Source organism: Orcinus orca, chromosome 2, assembly GCF_937001465.1.
Source record: "Orcinus orca chromosome 2, mOrcOrc1.1, whole genome shotgun sequence".
NCBI classification, from domain to species: domain Eukaryota; kingdom Metazoa; phylum Chordata; class Mammalia; order Artiodactyla; family Delphinidae; genus Orcinus; species Orcinus orca.
Window position 1 is genome coordinate 62,363,952 of NC_064560.1, and position 25,847 is coordinate 62,389,798.

The window sequence follows — 25,847 nt, forward strand, 5'->3', positions numbered from 1 at the left end:
TGCTACTCCAGCTTTCTTTTGATTTCCATTTGTATGGAATACCTTTTTCCATCCCCTCACTTTCAGTCTTTATCTGTCCCTAGATCTGAAGTGGGTCTCTTGTAGACAGCATATATATGGGTCTTGTTTTTGTATCCATTCAGCCAGTCTATGCCTTTTGGTTGGCTCATTTAATCCATTTACATTTAAGGAAATTATCAGTATGTATGTTCTTATTGCCATCATGTTTTGGATTTGTTTTTGTAGGTCTTTTTTCTTCCCTTCCTCTTTTGTTCTCTTCTCTTGTGATTTGATGACTATCTTTAGTGTTGTGTTTGGATTGCTTTTTCTTTTTGTCTGTGTATCTATTGTAGATTTTTGGTTTGCGGTTACTGTGAGGTTTTGATATAGCGGTCTATATATATACAAGATTGTTTTTAGTTGCTGGTCTCTTAATTTCAAATGCTTTTCCAATATCCTGCATTTATATTCTCCTCACAATGATGGTTTTGATATCATATTTGTGTGTGGATGATTTTCTACCTTTTCAGTATATTTGTCTTTACTGGTGAGCTTTCCCATTTGTAATTTTCTTGTTTCTAGTTGTGGCCTTCTTTTCTGCCTCAGTAAGTTCCTTCAGCATTTGTTGTAAAGCTGGTTTGGTGGTGCTGAATTCTGTTAGCTTTTGCTTGTCTGTAAAGCTTTTCATTTCTCCGTCAAATCTGAACGAGAGCCTTGCTGGGTAGAGTTAGAGTATTCTAGGTTGTAGGTTTTTCCCTTTCATCACTTTAAATAAATTATGCCACTTCCTTGTGGCCTGCAGAGTTTCTGCTGAAAAATCAGCTGAAACTCCCTTGCATGTTATTTGTTGCTTTTCTCTTGTTGCTTTTAATATTTTGTTTTTCATTTATGTCAGTTTGATTAATATGTGTCTCAGCGTGTTCCTGCTTGGGTTTATCCTGTATGGGACTCTCTGTGCTTCCTGGACTTGAGTGTTTCCTTTCCCAAGTTAGGGAAGTTTTCGGCTATTATCTCTGCAAATATTTTCTCAGACCCCTTTTCTCTTCTTCTGGGACCACTATAATGCAAATGTTGGTGCATTTAATGTTGTCCCAGGCTCTGAGACTGTCCTCATTTCTTTTCATTCTTCTTTCTTTATTCTCTTTCACAGCAGTAATTTCCACTAATCTGTCTTCCAGCTCACTTATTCGTTCTTCTGTCTCATTCTGTTACTGATTCCTTCTAGTGTATTTTTCGTTTCAGTTATTGTTCATCTCTGTTTTTTAAAGTTTCTAGCTCTTTATTAAACATTTCTTGTATCCTTTCACTATTGTGCCTCCATTCTTTTTCTGAGATCTTGTTATCTTTACTATCATTACTCGGAATTCTTTTTCAGGGTGATTGCCTATCTCCACTTCACTTAGTTGTTCTTCTGTGGTTTCATCTTGTTCCTTTGTCTGGAACATACTTCTGTGCCGTCTCATTTTGTCTAACTTTGTCTGTGGTCTCTGTTTCTCAGGCTGCAGGATTTTAATACTTGGTACTGGTACCTACCTGCTGGTGGGTGAGGTTGGTCTAAGAGTCTTGTGCAGGCTTCCTGGTGGGAGGGACTGGTGCCTGCCCACTGGTGAGTGGAGCTGGGTCTTGTCCCTCAGGTGGGCAGAGCCATGTCAAAGGGTGTTTATAGGCTATTGGCTCTGGATGACTTTAGGCAGCCTGTTTGCTGATGAGTGGGGCTGTTTTCCCACCCTATTGGTTGTTTGGCCTGAGGCATCCCAGCACTGGAGCCTGCAAGCTGTTGGGCAGGGCCAGGTCTTGATGGCCAAATGGCAACCTCTGGGAGAGCTCACACCAATGAGTGTTGCCTGGGGCATCCACCACTAGTGTCGTTGTCCCCACAGTGGGCCACAGCTGACCCCCACCTCCCCAGGAGATCCTCTAAGATCCACAGGTAGGTCTGGGTCCAAGCTGTAATGGAGTTACTGCTTTGTCCTGGGCCCCAGTGCTTGTGAACATTTTGTGTGCTAAGGATGGAGTCCCTGTTTCCCCCAGTCCTGTGGAGCTCCTGTACTCAAGTCTAGCTGGCCATCAAAGCCAAATGCTCTGGGGGCTCCTCCTCCCAATGCCAGAACCCCAGGCTGGGGAGCCTGACGTGGGGCTCAGAACTTTCACTCATGTGGGAGAAACTCCACAGGTATGGGATTTGATTATATCACTAATGTGCCCCTCCTCCTGTCTTGTTGTGGCTTCTTCTTGGTCTTTGGGTGTAGAATATCTTGTTTGGTAGGTTCAAGTCTTTTTTGTTGATCGTTGTTCAGCAGTCAGTTGTGATTTTGGTGTTTTCGTGAGAGGAGGTGAGCTCAAGTCCTACTCTGCCATCTTGTCTCTCTCCTTCTGCCACCTTTTGGCTTGAGTTTCAGAAGGATTATTCTGGTCTCACGCTGATGTGTGTGCTGTTGGTTCTGAAGTTCAGCCAAGGCTTGTCACAGAACAGTCAATGGCAACAGGGTTGTGGTTTAAATGGTCTTATGTATATTGCGGGGGGGAGGGGACTGAAAAGCTTAGTAGTATCAAGAGTTTCAAAAACCATTTTAAAATAAATGACAGTAACCTCTGGAGGGAGAAATGGGAATTTTCACTTAGAGTTTGATTTACAAGATCATAGTAAGACTCAGGTTTGGGAACACAACAGGCTTGAAAGTTTTTCAGAGACCATGAGACTGTTGAATCAGCTCTGTTAGTGAAGCTCCTGGCCAAGACTTGACAGCAAACTGGTCCACGGGGTGCTCTGGGCATATCCACGACTCAGGTGAGTCTCCCTGTGAATGGTGGGAACTGTGCCAGGGACTAGCCGACTCTCGGGGCAGACCTTGAGATGTGGCTGCTCCAGAAACCACTAGAGCTGGACCATGGTCACATTTAACCTCAGGCTGGAGTGTTCTACAGAAATGCACTGAATGCCAAGTAGCTAGAGATGATTTTATTGTTACACAGGGAATGCAAAAGATTTATTCTGCCCCCATGCCAGTCTTCTGTTTGGCGGATGCTGCTTCCACCTCCAGGCACTGCCTCTGTCTTGGGCTCCTGGCCTATAGCAGCTCTGTGAGGGACCGATGTGTAGGGGTCCTTCTCCCATTTCGTAAGTGAAGCAGAGTGGTCTGAACTTGCCATGGTCACAGCTGGGGTGGGGTGGAATGGGATCCTGAGCTTAACAGTTCCTTGTCTGGTTCCTGACTCCCAGGCTGCCTGAGTTACACCACCAGCTATACCACCTTACTAAGGCAGGGCAGGCATTGTGGGTTAGGGCTGGGCTTGGAGGTGGACAGACTCCACAAGGGGGATTTGAAAACTTGAAGGCATTCATGTGGGAATCTGAAAGCTGATCATGGTAAAGGAGGCTTGGGACCAGGCCCCAGTTTCTTTATGCCCATGGGGACCTGGCTGACCTCACCTTCATGTTTTAAATTTCCTAAGTTCCATTAAGCCTTGGTTATTCCTGTTTCTGTGCAGCAAACTGAGGGTTACATATGATGAGCAGACCAGTAGGGCCCTGGCTCAAATGAACCGAGTTTCTGGGTACATTACTAAGAATTCTTTTAAAATACATGTCTGGAATTCCTTGTACATCCAGAGAAAACTGCTGTCAGAGCACTTCTGTTAAGAAGTGTGGTAGCTCTGGGCAAGCTCAGTAGTGTTTGTTTGTAGTTATAAGTCCCCCAACCAGTTCCATCCTGACTAGCTAATCAGCTTCTTCCGTGTGTAAGTTCTGCTGATGGGACGTCTCCTGGAGAATGCTCGGCTGAAAGGAGAGTCTTCTGCCGTGGGGGAGAATACATCCACATCCTCATCTAGAAAAAGGCAGAAAGACTTAGCATACAGGAAGTAACTGAGAACAGAACAAAAGAAAATGGGCTTCAACTGCAGAGGGTTACACGTTAAGATGGACTTAAAACCAGCATTGCTTGTAGGTTCTCTCATCCCACAGACACACTACCTATACTATTTCAAAGCCCTCTGCCCTTACTGTCAGCATGGAGCTGACAGCAACAAGTAATTGTGAAAACACAGAATACCTGTGGCACTTCAGTTTGATACTATGCCGTTCTTTTTGTCTCAGATCTGTGGCGGTTTTGCATGATTTCTATCATGGTCTTGAGGAAAGAGAGCCACTGAAGAGCCCCACCTCCTGCACCCCGCTGCAGTTCTAGCAGAAGGAGGAAACCTCTCTAACCAGTGCAGCTAACAGGGTGAATCCCGTTCTTTCCAGGTGGGGTCGAGGGGAATCCTAGGGTCTGAAGGCTGATTATAATAGCCAGTCCGTTCTCAGACTGAATGTATGGAAACACAGGGGTATAACCCCCGAGGGGAAATGACTGGCTCTGCACACACCACCTACCACTCATGCTGCTTTCCCCTCAGATCCCAGCGACCACAGACGAGCAGGAAGTGATTGTGTGCCAGCTTCTGTCACTGTCTTCAAGAAGCTGAAGTAATTTGGTAGGATGTTGAGGGGTTTTTTGGTTCAAATACACATAAGTTCTAAAGTGGTATTTCTCTGGGAAGGGCACATGACACTGCAGGGATAAAACCATCCCAAACTGTGGCAGTCCCTACGACTCCTGCAAGATGCAAGTGCCTGAAAACCCCGAGCTAGCTTGGGATAGAGCTAACCAAAGGATAGAAGATTGATCCTGGTAACATCTTTAGAACCTTCAACAAATTACCTCTGGTGTCTTTACACTGAGAGGAGGGTGCCTTCCCGTGGAACAGCAGCGGAGAGTGGGTCAGCGCCTGCAGACCGCTGGCAGAGAGGCAGCTCCGCACGGCACAGCCAGGAGGCGGGGTGGCACCTGCAGCAACAGCACGGTCAGCACAGCCCGCAGCCCTCACAAGGAAGCCCCAGCCATCCCAGTAGGCGTCTCTGCGGTGCCTCCTGGCCAACACGCCCGACAGAGCTGCACGGCGGCCAACTCACCTGAAACAAACACCTCGTCGCCTGCCGTGGAGGGGAGCTGCCACACACCCGTGCCTGGAGACCTGTCTTCACTCTTACTGACTTGGGAGTCTCCTCTCTGCTTGTCACAGACTCTTTTGGTTTGACACTCAGCCTCCTCCTTGGCAGAAAGGAGTCTCTTCCGAGAGCCCAACCCAAACTGTCCCCAGGAGAAGGCTTCCTCAGCCTTAGGCTCACTGTCCCTGGGAGGTGACTGGTCTGGCAGCTGACACACCCCCTCGAGCTCAAAATCCCCCAAGATGGGGGTCTTGGTGATGCTGAGTTCAAGGCCTCGCTCCTTCCCCTCTGGCTCCAGCAGCGACACTCCCCCAGGAAGGTCTGTACCGACCTCGCTCCTCCCAGCAGAGGAGCTGAGGCTGCAGTCCACTGCCCTCTTCCGGCGGGGCCAGTCTTTAATTGTGTCAGGAGTTGTCTTCCCGCTGTGCTTGGGTGATGGTGTCCAAGGAACCCCAATTTCTGTCTGAAATGGAGAGGGGGTACTAGAGGAGCAGCGGGTGGGGGTACAGGACTGGCAGATATAGGTCTGTCCCCCACTCTTGCCGGGGGTGCCGTGCGAGGGGCGAAGGCAGGGGGGCGACAGGTAGGTGGCTTCGGGTTTGCCTGAGGACTTGCTGGCCCTGGGCACGCTGAGACCAGGGAGGCAGCTCTCCTCTCCCAGAGAGCTCTCCTCCCTTCGCAGGGGCTCGGCTTCTGACAGACAGCTGGGGTCTATCTTTTTAATTCGAAGCTTGGGAAGGCCAGAAGCTTGCATCTCCAGCTCAACCTCATAGGTCTGTGGGCTGGCAGAGGCTCTGGAGGGCCAGGCTGACGCCTGCAGATTCTCTAGTTGGGCAGCAGCCTGGCGCTGCTTCCTGTCTGCGGTGCAACGCAGGTCATAGCAGGGTGTCAGGGGAGAGCTGGGCCCAGAGGAAGGAGAAGAGGGAGGAATCCTGGGGTTACACAGAGACGGCTTCTCATAAGTACCCATCCTTGACCCCTCACCTTCTTTCACTGGTGAAACGTTGCTTTTTAAGTTATCACTGCTATGGTGCTCAGCAGCTTCATCCAGGAGAGTGAGATACTCCGAGTCTCTTGCAATAAGCAAAGGAGAGGATGTATGCCAGTGACTCCCAAAGCTAGTCCCAGGGTAACTATGTCTTTCAGGAGGAGATGGAGGAGAGAGGGTCTCTTCCTTCTGGTTCTTTCTAGCATCTGTGATGGCAGCTGGGTTGTCAGTTGTGGCAACTCTCAGAACAGCAGAGCTGTTAGGCTGGCCCTCCTGGAAGTTTCTTTCTGTTTTAGAAGTCTTTTTATGCCTTTTCCCAATTTTAGAAGGGGGTGGAGGCGGTAGGAGGTCAGATCTAGCTATCTGTGAGGCTTTGTGGGGAGTCAAGGGAGCAGGACAGGAGGGAGATGTGGCTACACTGGGTGATTTCTGGGCCTCTTGCCAATCCAGTTCTCCAGAGGGAGGAGATTCTATAGAAAAATTCCCAAATGGAGTCTTCTCGGAAATACCACATGAAGGAGAGGGAATAGGTTTCTTTGGAGAAGTCAGAGCTGTGTTCCCTGGTTTCTCTGGGCTTCCGACAGCATCATTCCATGGCTGCGCCAGCTTCTCTGCCTGAGATGCTCCGGAGCCACGGAGGAGTTGGCGTTTCTGACTTGGAGGTGTGCCCACGAAGGCAGCGCGTCTTCGGACCCCCGAGGCTGCTGCCCTCAAAGGGATTCGAGGAGAGTACTTGATGGGAGTCAGACACGCACTCCTGGTCTGGGCAGTTGACGAAACCAGGGCTGCCGGACGGGAGGTGCTTTCTGGACTGGAATTCACCAAACGTGGCCAAGCAGAATTCTGCAAAAATCTAGGTGGCTGGCCACCTTGTCTTTGGGGAGTTCTCAGTATTTTTTCAAGAGGAGAGTGACCTTCTGCCAGGGAGTGTCCTTTCTGAGGAGTGGCTTTTCGTCGAGATGGCGAATGCCAGCCGTGTGAGGAGTCTTTTAAGAACTCCTTAAAAATGACCTGTTTGGCAGGGGTCATTTCTGCAGGGGATTTTTGCAGCCTTTCAGGAGTGCGCAACGGAGTTCGTGGCGTATGAGGGAACTTTCCTGGTGTAGGTTTAGAAAAGACTGGAGATTTCCAGTAACTCTTCTCAGGAGTCTGTAAAGAAAAATGCTTATTTCAGTGCTTGAACATCATAACCCATATTCTCTGAAGAGTGTTTTAATAATGTCTAAGATGATTAAAAAGTCAAATTTGGAAGATTTATATAGTCAGCCAAAGGAATGATCTTAAGTTGGATTTTGTATAGTGACACGTTTCCACTTCCAAAACATGACCCAGATTTTACATGTCCACTTTTTCTAGCACCAAGCACTGTATCCAATCTTAGTTTCTTCTCCTAAGACAAATAGTTTTAATAATTTGCATACTACAGCTAAAACATGCTTTGCCTCTAACTCTAACTCTGTCACTCCACTACTCTCAGCTATCTTCTTCAATGAGACAACTATTTCTGATCTTTGCCTAAACCTTTCGGAGCCACATCACCTGCTGTTGATCTGCATTCAACATGTGCTTTTAAGTACCTGCTATGTGCTAGGCAATGTGTGTGCGGGAGGAGGCCCGGGGGGATGAGGTGGAACATGGAATATATGGATATATAAGGCACAGCCTCAAAGATAACATCTCAGAAAGGAAACTCTCCAGCAAAAAACTTCCCTTCTTTCTTGCAAAAATGCAGTTAAATACTCCAACAGGTAAGGAGGTCCAACACCTATTGTTTAATCTTATCTGATCATCTCAAGGGAGTCCTGGTCTAGTTGGCATTTCATGTGGGATACAGACAGATATATAGTATGGCCAATGCAATGACAGGGGCACGCATGGGACAATGTGGGAGCACCGGGAAGGTTGGCTATCTAACCCAGCAAAGGGGAGAAAGAGGGAATAGGAATAGCGAGTCAGGTCTTAAAAGAATGGGTGTCAGCAGGTGAAGACAAAAGGTGGGAAAGTGGGGGAGAGGGAACTTCAGGCATAGAAAACAGTGTAAGCAAAGGCACAAAAGCAAAAAACAGCAGTTGTGTGCATCTGAGGCTGCTGGGAAGGTGGAGTGTGAAGCAGAGATGGCTGAGCAGGGATCAGATCATGGAGGTCCTTGCCTGTCCACGGAGGAGAATGAACATGGTCCTATAGATCTGTGGTTTTCAAACCCTTCCCCACAGTTCCCTCCATATCCTCCTCCATCCTAAGCAGTTTTTGGGTTTCGAAACAAAGATTATTATCTTTGAACACAGGGTTCCATTTTAGAAAAACTTAGAAAACCCTGCTTTAGCAGATGAAGTCTGTAGAGCTTCAAGCAAAGTGATGTGGTCAGAGGAGCGTCCACTGGGGTCACAAAGGTCCCTCTGACCTCTGGGGACAGGATGAATTTGAGAGAGAAGAGGCTACTGAAGTGTTCCAGGCAGAACTGAACCAGGGCAGGAACTGCAGGGATGGAGAAGAGGGAATGAGTATGAGATAGTTTGTCAGTAAAATGGGCAGGACTAATTGAGTAGCCAGGCCTGAGGAGAGGGGGAAGTCCAGGATGACTCCCAGGTTTCTAACATGGGTGACTGGATTGAGTGGGCAATCTAACAGAAACAGATGAATGCTACTGCACATTTAAGAAGTATGTATACGTAGTGTCCAATATAAATGGAAGATGAAGCCAAGAGAGTAGGGCGAGATCTATCTCCTCCCTGCCACCTTGGCCTCAGCCCAACTGCTACCTAAGTCCCCATACACCCAATAATCATTCATTCAAGTCAACCCCAACCACCTCAAATCTCTGTTATTATCTTCTCTTCCCTACTGGACTCAGTGGTTTTCCTTGTCCATGACTACATGCTCCCCAAACTATACTATCTGAAACATCATCGTAATTTTATACCTGATAAGCTATAGGTATTTCAGAATCCAATGTGTTTCCTGAAGGCCTTTTAATTCGAGCTGAACCCTTCTCAGAGGGACTGATCATCTCAGACACTGCCCCAAAAAGAAGCCTCTTGGGAGACCGAATACTTTGGATTGGAGAATTTTCTCTTTGGTCTGCAAGTCAAAAACAGTTACAATATTTCATCCTTTCTCAACTCCTGCGCCCCCCACCCGCCTCCCGCACCAAATACCCATAAAACAGCCAGTCCATACGAGAAAGATGATAATTCTTTTAGAGCAAATAGGGGCAGATCCCACCTAATTATGACAGCAGTCCAGTAATTGCTGCCTTCTTGAATTTTAACACTGCATATCAAGCCCAGTCCCTGTGTTAGGAGATGTAGGCAACTGAAATAATTTAATTTGCAAAGACAAACATAAAAAGACATATCTGATAATCCAAGCTAATAATGATAAAAGAATGAAGGACAAACAGCACCTGCCACCTGGAGATGCCTTTCTGTAGGATCTGAACATATGGTAGAAATTACAGGTAATTTCCTCTTGAATGAATGAATTACCCATGAGGATAATGTGGACAGCCAGCCATAGGAATCTAAACGGATGACTCTGATAACAGTGGCCATGGATTGTTCATCTGGTCATCACTCTGAACATCAAATATTTATACCTATTCTATTTCTCCAACGTCAAACTTCATTCTTTTCCCAACAACACTTCCCACCAAATCTGCATGGACCTCTGAAGACAGGTAGGCAAGCACTGTTACCTGACTTGACTTGCTGGAATGAGTGAACTCGTTGTATACTTCGAGACTTTGGTTGAGACACAGAGTAGAAGGAACCAGAATTTTTCCTGCTGAATGCCAACTGCTTGATTCGAGGACTTCGTCTCAAACTTACTTCTACAAGAACTAATCACAGTTAGTTCTGACAAGAAATGCAAGCTTGACGCTTCCCCACATATTAAATGGGTAAGATTTATGTAACACCACATACAAGATGGAAATTTGACAAGCTGTTGACTTTGAGATCTCTGAAGTGAGACAAAGCTAAGAGGGATATGATACGTGGCCCCAACAAAGTACCAAAAAAACCAAAAAAACCCCACAAAAACCAAAAACCAAAAAAACCCTGACCCCCCCCCACTATAATCTGCAGAAATTTCATAACCTGCCACCTTTAAGAATGATGTAGAGTGAAAAAAGGTTTGTATAGTGTGAGTTGTTAAAAAGTTTAAAAATGAGTTTTCATATTTATGTTACACATATTTGTATAGAAACAACACCTGTAAGAGTATTATTAAAGCTAAATGTTAATAGTTATTTTTCTTTCTCTTTTTTAAAACGTATTTATTGGAGTATAATTGCTTTACTATGGTGTGTTAGTTTCTGCTGTATAACAAAGTGAATCAGCTATATGTGTACATATATCCCCATATCTCCTCCCTCAACAGACTTATTTCTAATTTGTGGGATTACCAAGTGATAACTAAATTCTTGGCTTCTCTGTGTTTTCTAATTTTTCTACAATAAACATAAACTACTTGATTTAAAGAAGTTAGTTTTTGGAAACCCCTCCTTCATCATGTATACTTTTTTTTTTTTGTGGTACGCGGGCCTCTCACTGTTGTGGCCTCTCCCGTTGCGAGCACAGGCTCTGGACGCACAGGCTCAGCGGCCATGGCTCACAGGCCTAGCCGCTCTGTGGCACGTGGGATCTTCCCAGACCGGGGCACGAACCCGTGTTCCCTGCATTGGCAGGGGGACTCTCAACCACTGCACCACCAGGGAAGCCCCATCATCATGTATACTTTAAAAATAAGCCACAGGGGACTTCCCTGGTAGTCCAGTGGGTAAGACTCCACGCTCCTAATGCAGGGGGACTCAAGTTCAATCCCTGGTCGGGGAACTAGACCCCGCACGCATGCCGCAACTAAGGGTCCGCATGCCACAACTAAAAGATCCTGCATGCTGCAACTAAGACCCAGTGCAGCCAAAATAAACAAACAAATAAATATATATTTTTAAAAAAAGCCACAGCACTTTATATTAACGTAGTAGTTTAGCTTTCACTCTGAATCCCATTTCTCTTGTGTAAAAATATTTCTTCTCCAGAAACTCTCAGTACATTCTATGTAAAAGACCATTCACCAGTAAATATGTACTGATATACATTGTGGGCCCAGAGCTGTCATAATGTCTGTAAAGTATCTTAGGCTATGCTGAGCGATAATACCAGTATAGAATAGCTTTCACAGAAAGCAGAGGAAACACAAAAACTGAGAACCCTAAAAAAAAACAAAAGTAGGTAATACCATCATCTCCTTTTTCCGGGGACTCTTCAACAACGTCAATTTCAGGACCAGGATCAGAGGACCTTGAGGAACAGCAAGTACAAGGATTATTCAACACCACTCATAAATGATGCATGTCAAAGAGCTACAGGTTCACACCTCACAAGGTAACAAAGACCACAAGTGGTCTTTGGCAAGCACTCTCACACATTACTGTCAAGAATGAAATGGTAAGAATATTTTTTTTTGGAAAGCAGTTTGACAACATAAAGTTAAAAATATGTATACCTTCTGACCCACAAATTTCACTTCTTACAATTTACCCTGTAGATAAACATGCACAAGTGTGTAAAATCCACACACAAATAATGTCCAAATGGAGCCTTGACAAGGAGGAGTAGATGCACTTCTCCCCATTCTCCCTGTTATGTACAGCTAAGAACCCTGGATATTACATATAAAGGAAGCGTAAGACTCTCAAAGGTGGAGAGAAGAGGCTTGGGACTTTAGGACCTGAGAAGAGACAGGGCAGCGAGCCCCCAGAGCTCCTGGATTGGGCGCTCGACAACCTGACAACCCCGATACACCAAGAGGTGCAGATGAAAACGGCCCTAAGGATAGCTAGCTCTCCTAGCCAAAGAACCAGGAAAGAGGCAGCCAAGCAAGACAGAAACTTTCAGACCAGAACTGCCCTACTCCAAGTGCCATGGCAAGCTGTGGTCCCACCACAGGCCAAGTTGGGATCCCAGACTTCCAGCCTTGCCTGGCAGTGAGACTCCCTCCTTCCCCAGGTCAACACATGAATAGATTTTTAAATCAGGCAGTATGCATTCAAATGGAATACTACTCAGCAATAAAATGGAACTACTGATATATGCAACATGGATAAATCTCAATAATTATGCCAAGTGAAAGAGGCGAGACACAAAGAGTACATTCTGTATGGATCTCCAGCCCCCATAAAATCTACAGAATGCTCTTTGATTATAAGCAACACAGTTGAGACTAGAGTCACAAAGGTCATGAGAAGGTAAACATGGCCCATAAGATTAGGAGGGCTGTGCAGGTGTATGAAGAAGATAGACAAGGATGTCATTTACCTGCCCTTGATCTGTCTATGAAGCAGCCTTCTGGAGATTTGCTTATGTACTGGAGTCTCGGCCACACTCTTGGTTAGCAGCTTGCGATAACCTAAAATGTAAAAAGGATAAATTTCACATAATCTTATCAAGAAGGAAGAGCAAGGCAAAGGGAACAGTTTGAACTTAAATATGGTCTAATGTTTAGCCGGAGTGGCTCTTAATGGTCTTTTGGACCAAGGTCTAACCATAAGACTCAATTTAACATGATATAACAATTTATCAACACTATTAGAGTTTAATAATAAATAAGCCAATGTAAAATTTTAAGATAATATTCCTGAAAAAGTGAAAAGTTCTCATTTATTTGGGCTAACACATCTGTGCACCTACTTGGTGGTTCTTGTATTTATGATTAAATGAAATAAAGCATGTGAAAATGCTGATGTGTCATGCAATAAGATATTTAATATAACGATAAATCTAACTTATGCTCTGGCATAAGTTTTCTCAATAGAGTAGGTATGCAAGCTACTCATGGGAGGACTGGTTTTAAGGGAGATAAAAATGACTATAAAGAAGAGTGATGTCAGCAGGAATGTGGAGTAAGGACCTCTTAAAAAAACTCTCCTCCATTAAAGGAACGAGAACACTGGCAAAAATTCAAAATCAATTTTTCCAGAACTCTGGCAATTAACCAGTTTGGAACAATCCAGGGAGTATTTATTCAACAAAAGCAGCTGAATCTCATTAAGAATAGCAAGCTTTGTGGAACTTTAACTTGCCCCAATCCCAACCTCCTCTCCCTAGGCCTGTGGTAGCCTTGAGAACCAAAAGCCCATAATTACAGTGAAAACCAACAGCCCAAGAGCCTCTGGATGGAACAGAATGGGATCCAAGCTCCTCCAAAGCCCCATTCCCAGATAACTATTTGGCCTGTCTGGCGGTTCCCTGGAAAATCCCACTCACAAGGCCTGTCTTTATTTGACCTGACTCAGAACTCATCCAATGCAAACAACTTTTTCCCAGGGAGCATTTACTGAAAACAATCAGCAGCAACTGTAAACACCACAGCTGCCTGAGGTGGTGATAACACTTGGGGCAAACCACAAGCTGACCAAAAGTTTAGATGGGAAAACTGGGGAGTGAGATGTCCCTAAGGGACTCTGCTGACTTCTGACACACTCCTGGGACCCTAGAAGTACATGCGTGGTAGGGCTGTGTGCATGCCCAGGATGGACCCAAGAAGGCCCTTAGCTGTCACCTCTGGCTGACCTTGAGGCTCTGGAAAACAGAAAGAGTTGTAAAATGTCTGGCTGATTATTGAAGACACGAGCCAATGCACACATAGGGCCCCTCAGCAAAGGCTGGGAAACTTACTGGTTCTGGGCATGTAAGAAAATCTCTGTCCAATCCTTAGCTGACCACTAAGCTAACCAAGCAGAGACTTCAGTGGCTACACATGACAGAATACAGACTTAAAAGACTTAGTTCAGGAAAGTAAACAAAAGCAGTAATGATAACAACAAACCCTGCCCTGGAACAGTGGCAATCTGATCATCAGAGTTGACTCATTATTTAAAATGTCCAGTTGTCAACAAAAAATATGAGACAAGAAACAAGAAAGAATGGCCCACACACAGTGGGAAAAAAAAAAATCATTCAACAGAAAGCATCCCTGAGGAAGTCCAGACACTGAATTTATTAGCCCAAGACCTTAAATTAGCTATCTGAAATATGTCCAAAGGAAAAAAAAAATCATATCTAAAGAACTAAAGGAATGTATGAATGAGCCTGATGACTTGCCAAACAGAGAATGTCAATAAAGAGAGATATCATTAAAAAACAGAACCAAATAGAAATTCTGAAGTTGAAAAGTACACTATCTAAAATGAAAAACTCATTAGAGGGGCCCAGCAGTTGATACGAGGTGGCAGAAGAAAGAATCAACAAATTGAAGACAAGTAATTGAGATTATCCAGTCTGAGGGACAAAAAGAAAAAAGAACAGTCTCAGACACCCATACGACACAATCAAGCATAATAACATAGGCACAGTGGGAGTCCTGGAGGAAGAGGAGAGAAAGAGGCAGAAAAAATATTTGAAGAAATACTGGCTGAAAACTTCCGATGTTCGATGACAGACATTACGTAGCCAAGAAGCTCAACAAACCTAAGTATGATAAAGTCAAAGAGATCCACACCAGACAAATCATAATCAAACTGTTAGAAGCCAAAGGGGAAGAGAGAATCTTGAAAGAATCAAGAAAGCAGTGATCCATCATGTACCAGGAACCCTCAGTAAGATTAACAGCTGATTTCTCATCAGAAACATAGGATATCAAAAAGGCACTGTGATGAAAGGCAAAGTGCTGAAAGAAAAAGACTCAAGGATTCTATATCCTCTAAAACTGTTACTCAAACATGAAGGAGATATCAGCACATCCTCTCCACCTCCAAAGAAACACCCAAAAAACAACACTGAGAGAATCTGACACTAGCAGACCAGCCCTAAAATTAATGTCAGTTCTACAGGGAGTCTTTCAGGATGAAAGGAAAGGGCACTATAGAGTAACATGAATCCACGTGAAGAATTAAAGAGCACTGGTAAAGGCAACTATACAAGTAAATGCAAAGGACAGAATAAAAGTATTTTTGGGGCTTCCCTGGTGACACAGTGGTTGAGAGTCCGCCTGCCGATGCAGGGGACACGGGTTTGTGCCCCGGTCCGGGAAGATCCCATATGCCGCGGAGCGGCTGGGCTCGTGAGCCATGGCCGCTGAGCCTGTGCGTCGGGAGCCTGTGCTCCACAACGGGAGAGGCCACAACAGTGAGAAGTCCGCGTACCGCAAAAAAAAAAAAAAAGTATTTTTGTTTGTAATTCTTTTCTCCTTTGAGTTAAAAGATAAAGCAATGATTACAAATGTACTGATGGGCATACAATGCATAAACATGTAATCTGTATGACAATATAGCCCAACGAAGGGGATAGAAAACAGAGTTATACAGAAGCAAAGTTTTTGTATACTCCCGAAATTAAGTTGGTATTAACCTCAACTAGATAAATTAAGATACTTAATTGTAACCCCCAGAAAAAGTGACATCACATGAAACAGGGAAGTAGGAAGCTCTAGGGTTTGGTCCCTCCCCCCAAACAACTAGTAAACTAGGGAAAAAAATTATCAGAGTAAACTATTTTGGAACTCTGGAACCTCACTGGCACTTATGACAACCAGGGAAGTGCCTGATGAAGGGAGAGGCTGATATTTAGTAAGTAAATGACGTGCACAAACCAGCTACCAGCCTCCTTTGCTCAGCCCTGCTGTAGCTGTGGGGACAGCGGCCCACATTCTAGGAGCAGATGGCTGGTGGTAGGGCAGACAGTGGGGACCCTGTCTTCCAAATTTGGTTCAGTCAGTGTGCTTTGGAGAGTGGAGTCCTGTGGGGCTGGTGCAGACATTCGCCTTGATTTCTGCTCTCTCAGGCTGCAGCAGCTTTCCCCCACTGCATCTAACAGAAGATTTAGAGGGACAGGAACACCTTTCTGGAGCCAGACACTTAAGGAAATCTTTGTCAGGCCACTGGCTAACCACAGAGATAACAGAACAGAAACTTCAGTGACCACACAAGAAGGAATACACGCTTTGTAAAAAATAGTTTGGAAAACGCACAAATGGACAGGCCCTCAATAAGCAAAGATCAGCAATTTCTCAGAAGTGGGAGAATTTGATCACCAGAGTTAACCAACTGTAATATTCAGAATATCTAATTCTCAAAAAAGAATTACAAAGCATACAAAGAAACAGGAAAGTGTGTCCAGGAAAAAAGAATTTGACAGAAACCACCCTTGAGAAATCCCAGACATTGGAATCACTGGTCAAATATGTTAAATCAAATATTCTAAACATGCTCAACGAGCTCAAGGAAAAAAAAGAACAAAGAATTAAAAGAAATAAGGAAAACGATAAATAAAATGAGAATACCAATAAAGGGACAGAAATTATATAAAGGAACCAAACAGAAATTTTTGAGCTGAAAAGTACAATAACTGAAATGAAAAGTTCACTAGAGGGGTTCAACCTCAGATTTGAGCAGGCAGAAAAATCAATAAACTTGAAGATAAGACAATCAAAACTATCCAATCTGAGCAGAAAGAAAAGAGGATAAAGAAGAATGAACAAAACCTGCTTAAGGGACCTGTGAGACACCATCAAGCATAACAATATACAGACACTGGGAGTCCTAGAAGAAAAAGGAGAAGAGAGAAAAGGGCAGAAAAAAGTCGGGAGAAATAATGGTTGTAAATTTGCTAAATATGATGGAAATATATAGGAACAGAGTGTATACTATTGAAACTAAGTCATATTATTCAACAGGTTTAAATTTAAGGTGTTAATTGTAATCTCCAAGGTAAACACTAAGAAAATAATTAGAAAATATACAGAAAAAAAGATGAAGGGAATTGAAACAGTATACTACAAAAAAAAAAATCAGCTACAAAAATGGCAGTAACAGAGAAATGAAAGGACAAAAGAGGTATAAGATATATAAAAAAATAAGTAGAAAATGGCAGAAGTCCTTCCTTATCAGTAACTACATTAAATGTAAATGGATTAAGTGTTTCAATTAAAAGGCAGAAATTGGGGACTTCCCTGGTGGTACAGTGGTTAAGACTGTGCTCCCAATGCAGGGAGCCCAGGTTTGATCCTTAGTCAGGGAACTAGATCCCACATGCATGCCATAACTAAGGAGCCCATGTGCCACAACTAAGGAGCTGGTGAGCTGCAACTAAGACCCAGCACAACCAAATAAAAAAAATAAATATTAAAAAAAAAAAAGGCAGAAATTGGCAGAATGGATTTTTAAAAATATGATCCAACTATATTCTGTCTATAAGTTCACTTTAGATACAAAGAGGTTGAAAGTAAAAGGACAGAAAAAGATATTGTATGCAAAAGAGAGCTCGCATGGCTATATTATTGTCAAAATAGATTTTAAGTCAAAAAACGTTCAAAAGACAAAGTTCATCATGTTGATTTAAAAAATTCAATCCATTAAGTGATACAATTATAAACATATACACGCAACTAACAACAGGGCCCCAAACTCTATGAAGCGTGAAACTGACAGAATTGAAGGAAGAAAAAAATAGATAAGTCAACAATAATACTTGGAGACTTTAATACCCTGATTTCAATGATAGAACGTCTATACAGAAGATCAAAAAGAAAACAGAAGACTTGAACACCATAAACCGACTAGGCATAACAGACATCTATAGGCATTCTACCCAAGAGCAGAACACACGTTCTTCTCAAGTACACACAGAACATTCGCCAGAACAGCCCAAATGTTAGGCCATAAAACAAGTCTCAAAAAATTTAAAAAGACCAAAATCATACAAAGTATGTTCTTCAACTACAATGGTATGAAATTAGAAACTAATAACAGAAATTTGTGAAATTAACAAATATGTGAAAATTTACACCCTCCTAAATAGCCAAAGGACCAAAGAAAAAAAATCACAAGGGAAATTAGAAAATATTTTGAGATGATGAAATTGAAAACACAACATACCAAAACTTACAGGATGAAGCTAAAGCAGCGCTTAGAGGGGAATTTGTACCTGTAAAAAGCTGTATTAAAAAAGAAGTCTGGGGAATTCCCTGGCAGTCCAGTGGTAAGGACTCCGCGCCTCCATTGCAGGGGCCACGGGTTCGATCCCTAGTCAGGGAACTAAGATCCCACAAGCCATGCAGCGTGGTCAAAAACAAAAACAAAAAAGAAGCCTGGAACCCTCCTACACTGTTGTTGGGAAAGTAAACTGGTACCTTTACATTGGTACCTAAACCACTATGGGGAACAGTATGGAGGTTCTTTTAAAAACTAAAAATAGAACTACCATATGATCCAGCAATCCCACTCCTGGGCATATATATCTGGAAAAAGCCATAATTCGAAAAGATACATGCACCCCAATGTTCACTGCAGCACTATTTACAACAGCCAAGACATGGAAGCAACCTAAATGTTCATCAGCAGAGGAATGTATAAAGAAGACATGGTACATACAATGGAATATTAGCCATAAAAAAGAATGAAATAATGCAATTTGCAGCAACATGGATGGACCTAGAGATTATCATACTAAGTGAAGTAAGTCAGAGAAAGACAAATATGATATAACTTATATGTGGAATCTAAAAAAATGATCAAATGAACTCATTTACAAAACAGACACAGACTCAGACTTTGAAAACAAACTTTTGGTTACCAAAGGGGAAAGGTGGGGGTAATTAGGAATTGGGAATTAACATATATACACTACTATATATAAAACAGATAATCAACAAGCTTCTACTGTAGAGCACAAAGAACTCTATTCCATATTCTGTAATAACCTATATGGGAAAAAGAGTCTGAAAAAGAATGGATATATGATAATGTGTAACTAAATCACTTTGCTGTACACCTGAAACTAACACAACATTGTAAATCAACTATACTCCAATATAAAATAAAAATTTTAAAAAAAAGGACAATGGTGATAAACTGTTCAATGAGTGATGTAAATTTAAAAAAAGCATGTATTTTAAAAAATCAATAACAAAACCTTAATCTTAAAAAAACTGAAAAAGATCAAACTAACATCAAAGCAAGTAGAGGGAAGGAAAAAATAAAGATTACACAGAAAGTAAACGAAATCAAGAGTAGAAAAATAATAGAAAAATCAATGAAACCAACAGTTGGCTCTTTGAAAAGATCTTTAAGTTAACAAACCTTTAGCTAGATTGACAAAGAAAAAATACAGAACACTCAAACAACTATGAAAGAGAGAATAAAACTACCAAACTTACAGAAATAAAAAAGGACTATGAGGTAATACTACAAACAATTGCATAGCAGAAAATTAGAAAACCTAGATGAAATGGACAAATTCCTAGAAAGACAAACAACTGTAAACAGACTAAACAATAGAAAATCTGAATAAATCTATAACAAGTAAAAAAAAATGAAACTGTTATCAAAAAACTTCCAAAAAATACCCAGGACTAGATGGCTTCACTGCTGAATTCTACCTAACATTTAAAAAGAACTGGGGGGATCCTAGTAAGAGAAAGAAGAGAGATATTTGAAACACACAGACACAAAGTGGAAAGCCATGTGAAGACAGAAGTGAAGATTGAAGTGATACATCTATAAGACAGGAACTTCAAGGATAGCATAAACCACCAGCAGTTAGGAGCCAGATACACCAGAAATACATCTACATGTGGAACAACTCCTACAGAACACCTACTGAACGCTGGCAGAAGACCTCAGACATCCCAAAAGGCAAGAAACTCCCCACGTACCTGGTTAGGGCAAAAGAAAAAACAGAGACAAAAGAATAGGGGTGGGACCTGCACCAGTGGGAGGGAGCTGTGAAGGAGGAAAGGTTTCCACACACTAGGAAGCCCCTTCACAGGCGGAGACGGCGGGTGGCGGAGGGGGGGGAGCTTTGGAGCCGCGGAGGAGAGCGCAGCAACAGGGGTGCGGAGGGCAAAGCAGGGAGATTCCCACACAGAGGATCGGTGCCGACCGGCACTCACCAGCCCCGGAGGATTGTCTGCTCACCCGCCGGGGCTGCGAGCTGAGGCTCGGGCTTCTGTCGGAGTGCAGGGAGAGGACTGGGGTTAGCGGCGTGAACACAGCCTGAAGGGGTTAGTGCGCCACGGCTAGCCAGGAGGGAGTCCGGGAAAAGGTTTGGAGCTGCCGAAGAGGCAAGAGACTTTTTCTTCCCTCTTTGTTTCCTGGTGCGTGAGGAGAGGGGATTAAGAGCGCTGCTTAAAGGAGCTCCAGAGACGGGCACGAGCCGCGGCTATCAACGCGGTCCCCAGAGACGGGCATTAGACGCTAAGGCTTTTGTTGAAGGCTGTGTGCGAGCACAGGTCACTATCCACACCCCTCTTCCGGGGAGCCTGTGCAGCCCGCCACTGCCAGGTTCCCGGGATCCAGGGACAACTTCCCCAGGAGAACGCACGGCGAGCCTCAGGCTGGTGCAACATCACGCTGGCCTCTGCCGCCGCAGGCCCGCCCCGCACTCCGTGCCCCTCCCTCCCCCACAGCCTCAGTGAGCCAGAGCCCCCGAATCAGCGGCTCCTTTAACCCCGTCCTGTCTGAGCGAAAAACAGACGCCCTCCGGCAACCTACATACAGAGGCGGGGCCAAATCCAAAGCTGAGCCCCAGGGAGCTGTGAGAACAAAGAAGAGAAAGGGAAATCTCTCCCAGCAGCCTCAGAAGCAGCGGATTGAAGCTCCACAATCAACTTGATGTACCCTGCATCTGTGGAATACATGAATAGACAACGAATCATCCCAAATTGAGGAGGTGGACTTTTAGAGCAAGATTTATGATTTTTTTCCCCTTTTCCTCTTTTTGTGAGTGTGTATGTGTATGCCTCTGTGTGCGATTTTGTCTGTATAGCTTTGCTTCCACCATTTGTCCTAGGGTTGTATCCGTCCGTTTTTTTTCTTTTCTTAAATTTTTTTCTTAATAATTTTAAAAGCTTTATTTTATATTAGTATATCTTCTTTCTTTCTTTCCTTCCTTCCCTCCTTTAGACAATGAATCACCCAAATTGAGGAGGTGGACTTTGAGAGCAAGATTTATGATTTTTTCCCCTTTTCCTCTTTTTGTGAGTGTGTATGTGTATGCTTCTGTATGAGATTTTGTCTGTATAGCTTTGCTTCCACCATTTGTCCTAAGGTTCTATCCATCCGGTTTTTTTTTTTTAATTTTTTTCTTAATTATTATTTTTAATTTAATAACTTTATTATATTTTACTTTATTTTATCTTTTCTTTCTTTTTTCCTTCCTTCCCTCCTTCCTCCCACTGTCCGTCCGTCCCTCCCTCCCTCTCTCCTTTCTTTCTTTCCTTCTTCCTTCCTTCCTTCCTTCCTTCCTTTCTTTCTTCCTACTTCTACTAATTCTTTCTCTCTACTTTTTCTCCCTCTTATTCTGAACCGTGTAGATGAAAGGCTCTTGGTGCTGCAGGCAGGAGTCAGTGCTGTGCCTCTGAGGTGGGAGAGCCAACTTCAGGACACTGGTCAACAAGAGACCTCCCAGCTCCACATAATCACAAACGGCAAAAATCTCCCAGAGATCTCCATCTCAATGCCAGCACCCAGCTTCACTCAACGACCAGCAAGCTACAGTGCTGGGCACCCTATGCCAATCAACTAGCAAAACAGGAACACAACCCCACCCATTAGCAGAGAGACTGCCTAAAATCATAATAAGTCCACAGACACCGCAAAACACACCACCAGACGTGGACCTGCCCACCAGAGAGAAAAGATCCAGCCACTTCCACCAGAACACAGGCACTAGTCCCCTCCACCAGGAAGCCTACATAACCCACTGAACCAACCTTAGCCACTGGGGACAAACACCAAAAACAACGGGAACTACGAACCTGCAGCCTGCAAAAAGGAGACCCCAAACACAGTAAGATAAGTAAAATGAGAAGACAGAAAAACACACCGCAGATGAAGGAGCAAGATAAAAACCCACCAGACCTAACAAATGAAGAGGAAATAGGCAGTCTACCTGAAAAAGAATTCAGAATAATGATAGTAAAGATGATCCAAAATCTTGGAAAAAGACAAAATGCAAGAAAACATTTAACAAGGACCTAGAAGTACTAAAGATGAAACAAATAACGATGAACAACACAATAAATGAAATTAAAGATACTCTAGATGGGATCAATAGCAGAATAACTGAGGCAGAAGAATGGATAAGTGACCTGAAAGATAAAATAGTGGAAATTACTACTGCAGAGCAGAATAAAGAAAAAAGAATGAAAAGAACTGAGGACAGTTTCAGAGACCTCTGGGACAACATTAAATGCACCAACATTCAAATTATAGGGGTTCCAGAAGAAGAAGAGAAAAAGAAAGGGAATGAGAAAATATTTGAAGAGATAATAGTTAAAAACTTCCCTAATATGGGAAAGGAAATAGTTAATCAAGTACAGGAAGCACAGAGAGTCCCATACAGGATAAATCCAAGGAGAAATACGCCAAGACACATATTAATCAAACTGTCAAAAATTAAATACAAGGAAAGCATATTAAAAGCAGCAAGGGAAAAACAACAAATAACACACAAGGGAATCCCCATAAGGTTAACAGCTGATCTTTCAGCAGAAACTCTACAAGCCAGAAGAGAGTGGCAGGACATATTTAAAGTGATGAAGGAGAAAAACCTGCAACCAAGATTACTCTACCCAGCAAGGATCTCATTCAGATTTGACAGAGAAATTAAAACCTTTACAGACAAGCAAAAGCTGAGAGAGTTCAGCACCACCAAACCAGCTTTACAACAAATGCTAAAGGAACTTCTCTAGGCAAGAAACACAAGAGAAGGAAAAGACCTACAATAATGAACCCAAAACAATTTAGAAAATGGGAATAGGAACATACATATCGATAATTACCTTAAATGTAAATGGACTAAATGCTCCCACCAAAAGACACAGATTGGCTGAATGGATACAAAAACAAGACCCATATATATGCTATCTACAAGAGACCCACTTCAAACCTAGAGACACATACAGACTGAAAGTAAGGGGATGGAAAAAGATATTCCATGCAAATGGAAACCAAAAGAAAGCTGGAAGACCAATTCTCATATCAGACAAAACAGACTCTAAAATAAAGACTATTAGAAGAGACAAAGGGCACTACATAATGATCAAGGGATTGATCCAAAAAGAAGATATAACAATTGTAAATATTTATGCACCCAACATAGGAGCACCTCAATACATAAGGCAAATACTAACAGCCACAAAAGGGGAAATCGACAGTAACACATTCATAGTAGGGAACTTTAACACCCCAATTTCACCAATGGACAGATCATCCAAAACGAAAGTAAATAAGGAAACACAAGCTTTAAATGATACATTAAACAAGATGGACTTAATTGGTATTTATAGGACACTACATCCAAAAACAACAGAATACACATTTTTCTCAAGTGCTCATGGAACATTCTCCAGGATAGATCATATCTTGGGTCACAAATCAAGCCTTGGTAAATTTAAGAAAATTGAAATTGTATCAAGTATCTTTTCCAACCACAACGCTATGAGGTTAGATATCAATTACAGGAAAAGATCTGTAAAAACTACAAACACATAGAGGCTAAACAATACACTACTTAATAACGAAGTGATCACTGAAGAAATCAAAGACGAAATCAAAAAATACCTAGAAACAAATGACAATGGAGACACGACGACCCAAAACCTATGGGATGCAGCAAAAGCAGTTCTAAGAGGGAAGTTTATAGCAATACAAGCCCACCTTAAGAAACAGAAAACATCTTGAATAAACAACCTAACCTTGCACCTAAAGCAATTAGAGAAAGAAGAACAAAAAAACCCCAAAGTTACCAGAAGGAAAGAAATCATAAAAATCAGATCAGAAATAAATGAAAAAGAAATGAAGGAAACGATCGCAAAGATCAATAAAACTAAAAGCTGGTTCTTTGAGAAGATAAACAAAATAGATAAACCATTAGCCAGACTCATCAAGAAAAAAAGGGAGAAGACTCAAATCAATAGAATTAGAAATGAAAAAGGAGAAGTAACAACTGACACTGCAGAAATACAAAAGATCATGAGAGATTACTACAAGCAACTCTATGCCAATAAAATGGACAACCTGGAAGAAATGGACAAATTCTTAGAAATGCACAACCTGCCAAGACTGAATCAGGAAGAAACAGAAAATATGAACAGACCAATCACAAGCACTGAAATTGAAACTGTGATTAAAAATCTTCCAACAAACAAAAGCCCAGGACCAGATGTCTTCACAGGCGAATTCTATCAAACATTTAGAGAAGAGCTAACACCTATCCTTCTCAAACTCTTCCAAAACATAGCAGAGGGAGGAACACTCCCAAATTCATTCTACGAGGCCACCATCACCTTGATACCAAAACCAGACAAGGATGTCACAAAGAAAGAAAACTACAGGCCAATATCACTGATGAACATAGATTCAAAAATCCTCAACAAAATACTAGCAAACAGAATCCAACAGCACATTAAAAGGATCATACACCATGATCAAGTGGGGTTTATTCCAGGAATGGAAGGATTCTTCAATATATGCAAATCAATCAATGTGATAAACCATATTAACAATTTGAAGGAGAAAAACCATATGATCATCTCAATAGATGCAGAGAAAGCTTCTGACAAAATTCAGCCCCCATTTATGATAAAAATCCTGCAGAAAGTAGGCATAGAGGGAACTTTCCTCAACATAATAAAGGCCATATATGACAAACCCACAGCCAACATCATCCTCAATGGTGAAAAACTGAAAGCATTTCCACTAAGATCAGGAACAAGACAAGGTTGCCCACTCTTACTCAACATAGCTTTGGAAGTTTTAGCCACAGCTATCAGAGAAGAAAAGGAAATAAAAAGAATCCAAATCAGAAAAGAAGTAAAGCTGTCACTGTTTGCAGATGACATGATACTATACATAGAGAATCCTAAAGGTGCTACCAGAAAACGACTAGAGCTAATTAATGAATTCAGTAAGTTTGCAGGATACAAAATTAATGCACAGAAATCTCTGGCATTCCTATACACTAATGATGAAAAATCTGAAAGTGAAATCAAGAAAACACTCCCATTTACCATTGCAACAAAAACAATAAAATATCTAGGTATAAACCTACCTAAGGAGACAAAAGACCTGTATGCAGAAACTATAAGACACTGATGAAAGAAATTAAAGATGATACAAACAGATGGAGAGATATACCATGTTCTTGGACTGGAAGAATCAACATTGTGAAAATGACTCTAGTACCCAAAGCAATCTCCAGATTCAATGCAATCCCTATCAAACTACCACTGGCATTTTTCACAGAACTAGAACAAAAAATTTCACAATTTGTATGGAAACACAAAAGACCCTGAATAGCCAAAGCAATCTTGAGAACGAAAAACGGAGCTGGAGGAATCAGGCTCCCTGACTTCAGACTATACTACAAAGCTACAGTAATCAAGGCAGTATGGTACTGGCACAAAAACAGAAAGATAGATCAATGGAACAGGATAGAAAGCCCAGAGATAAACCCACGCACATATGGACACCTTATCTTTGATAAAGGAGGCAGGAATGTACAGTGGAGAAAGGACAGCCTCTTCAATAAGTGGTGCTGGGAAAACTGTACAGGTACATGTAGAAGTATGAGATAAGATCACTCCCTAACACCATACACAAAAATAAGCTCAAAATGGATTAAAGACCTAAATGTAAGGCCAGAAACTATCAAACTATTAGAGGAAAACATAGGCAGAACACTCTATGACATAAATCACAGCAAGATCCTTTTTGACCCACCTCCTAGAGAAATGGAAATAAAAACAAAAATAAACAAATGGGACCTAATGAAACTTTAAAGCTTTTGGACAGCAAAGGAAACCATAAACAAGACCAAAAGACAACCCTCTGAATGGGAGAAAATATTTGTAAATGAAGCAACTGAC

At 42.5% G+C, this 25,847-nt stretch overlaps 1 protein-coding gene across 1 annotated transcript in view; it reads right to left on the minus strand.

The window, feature by feature from the left end:
• Positions 1–2,940: 2,940 nt before the first annotated feature.
• Positions 2,941–25,847, minus strand: part of TICRR (TOPBP1 interacting checkpoint and replication regulator) — a 50,911-nt gene continuing 28,004 nt past the window's right edge. Inside the window, exons 16-22 of the mRNA XM_033402842.2 lie at positions 12,299–12,389; positions 11,220–11,281; positions 9,673–9,807; positions 8,899–9,056; positions 4,955–7,127; positions 4,704–4,829; positions 2,941–3,827 (exon numbers count right to left, since the gene is read on the minus strand). Of these exons, the coding sequence (XP_033258733.2) occupies positions 3,715–3,827; positions 4,704–4,829; positions 4,955–7,127; positions 8,899–9,056; positions 9,673–9,807; positions 11,220–11,281; positions 12,299–12,389 (2,858 nt within the window). The 3' untranslated portion in view covers positions 2,941–3,714. The remainder of the gene's footprint in view (positions 3,828–4,703; positions 4,830–4,954; positions 7,128–8,898; positions 9,057–9,672; positions 9,808–11,219; positions 11,282–12,298; positions 12,390–25,847) is intronic.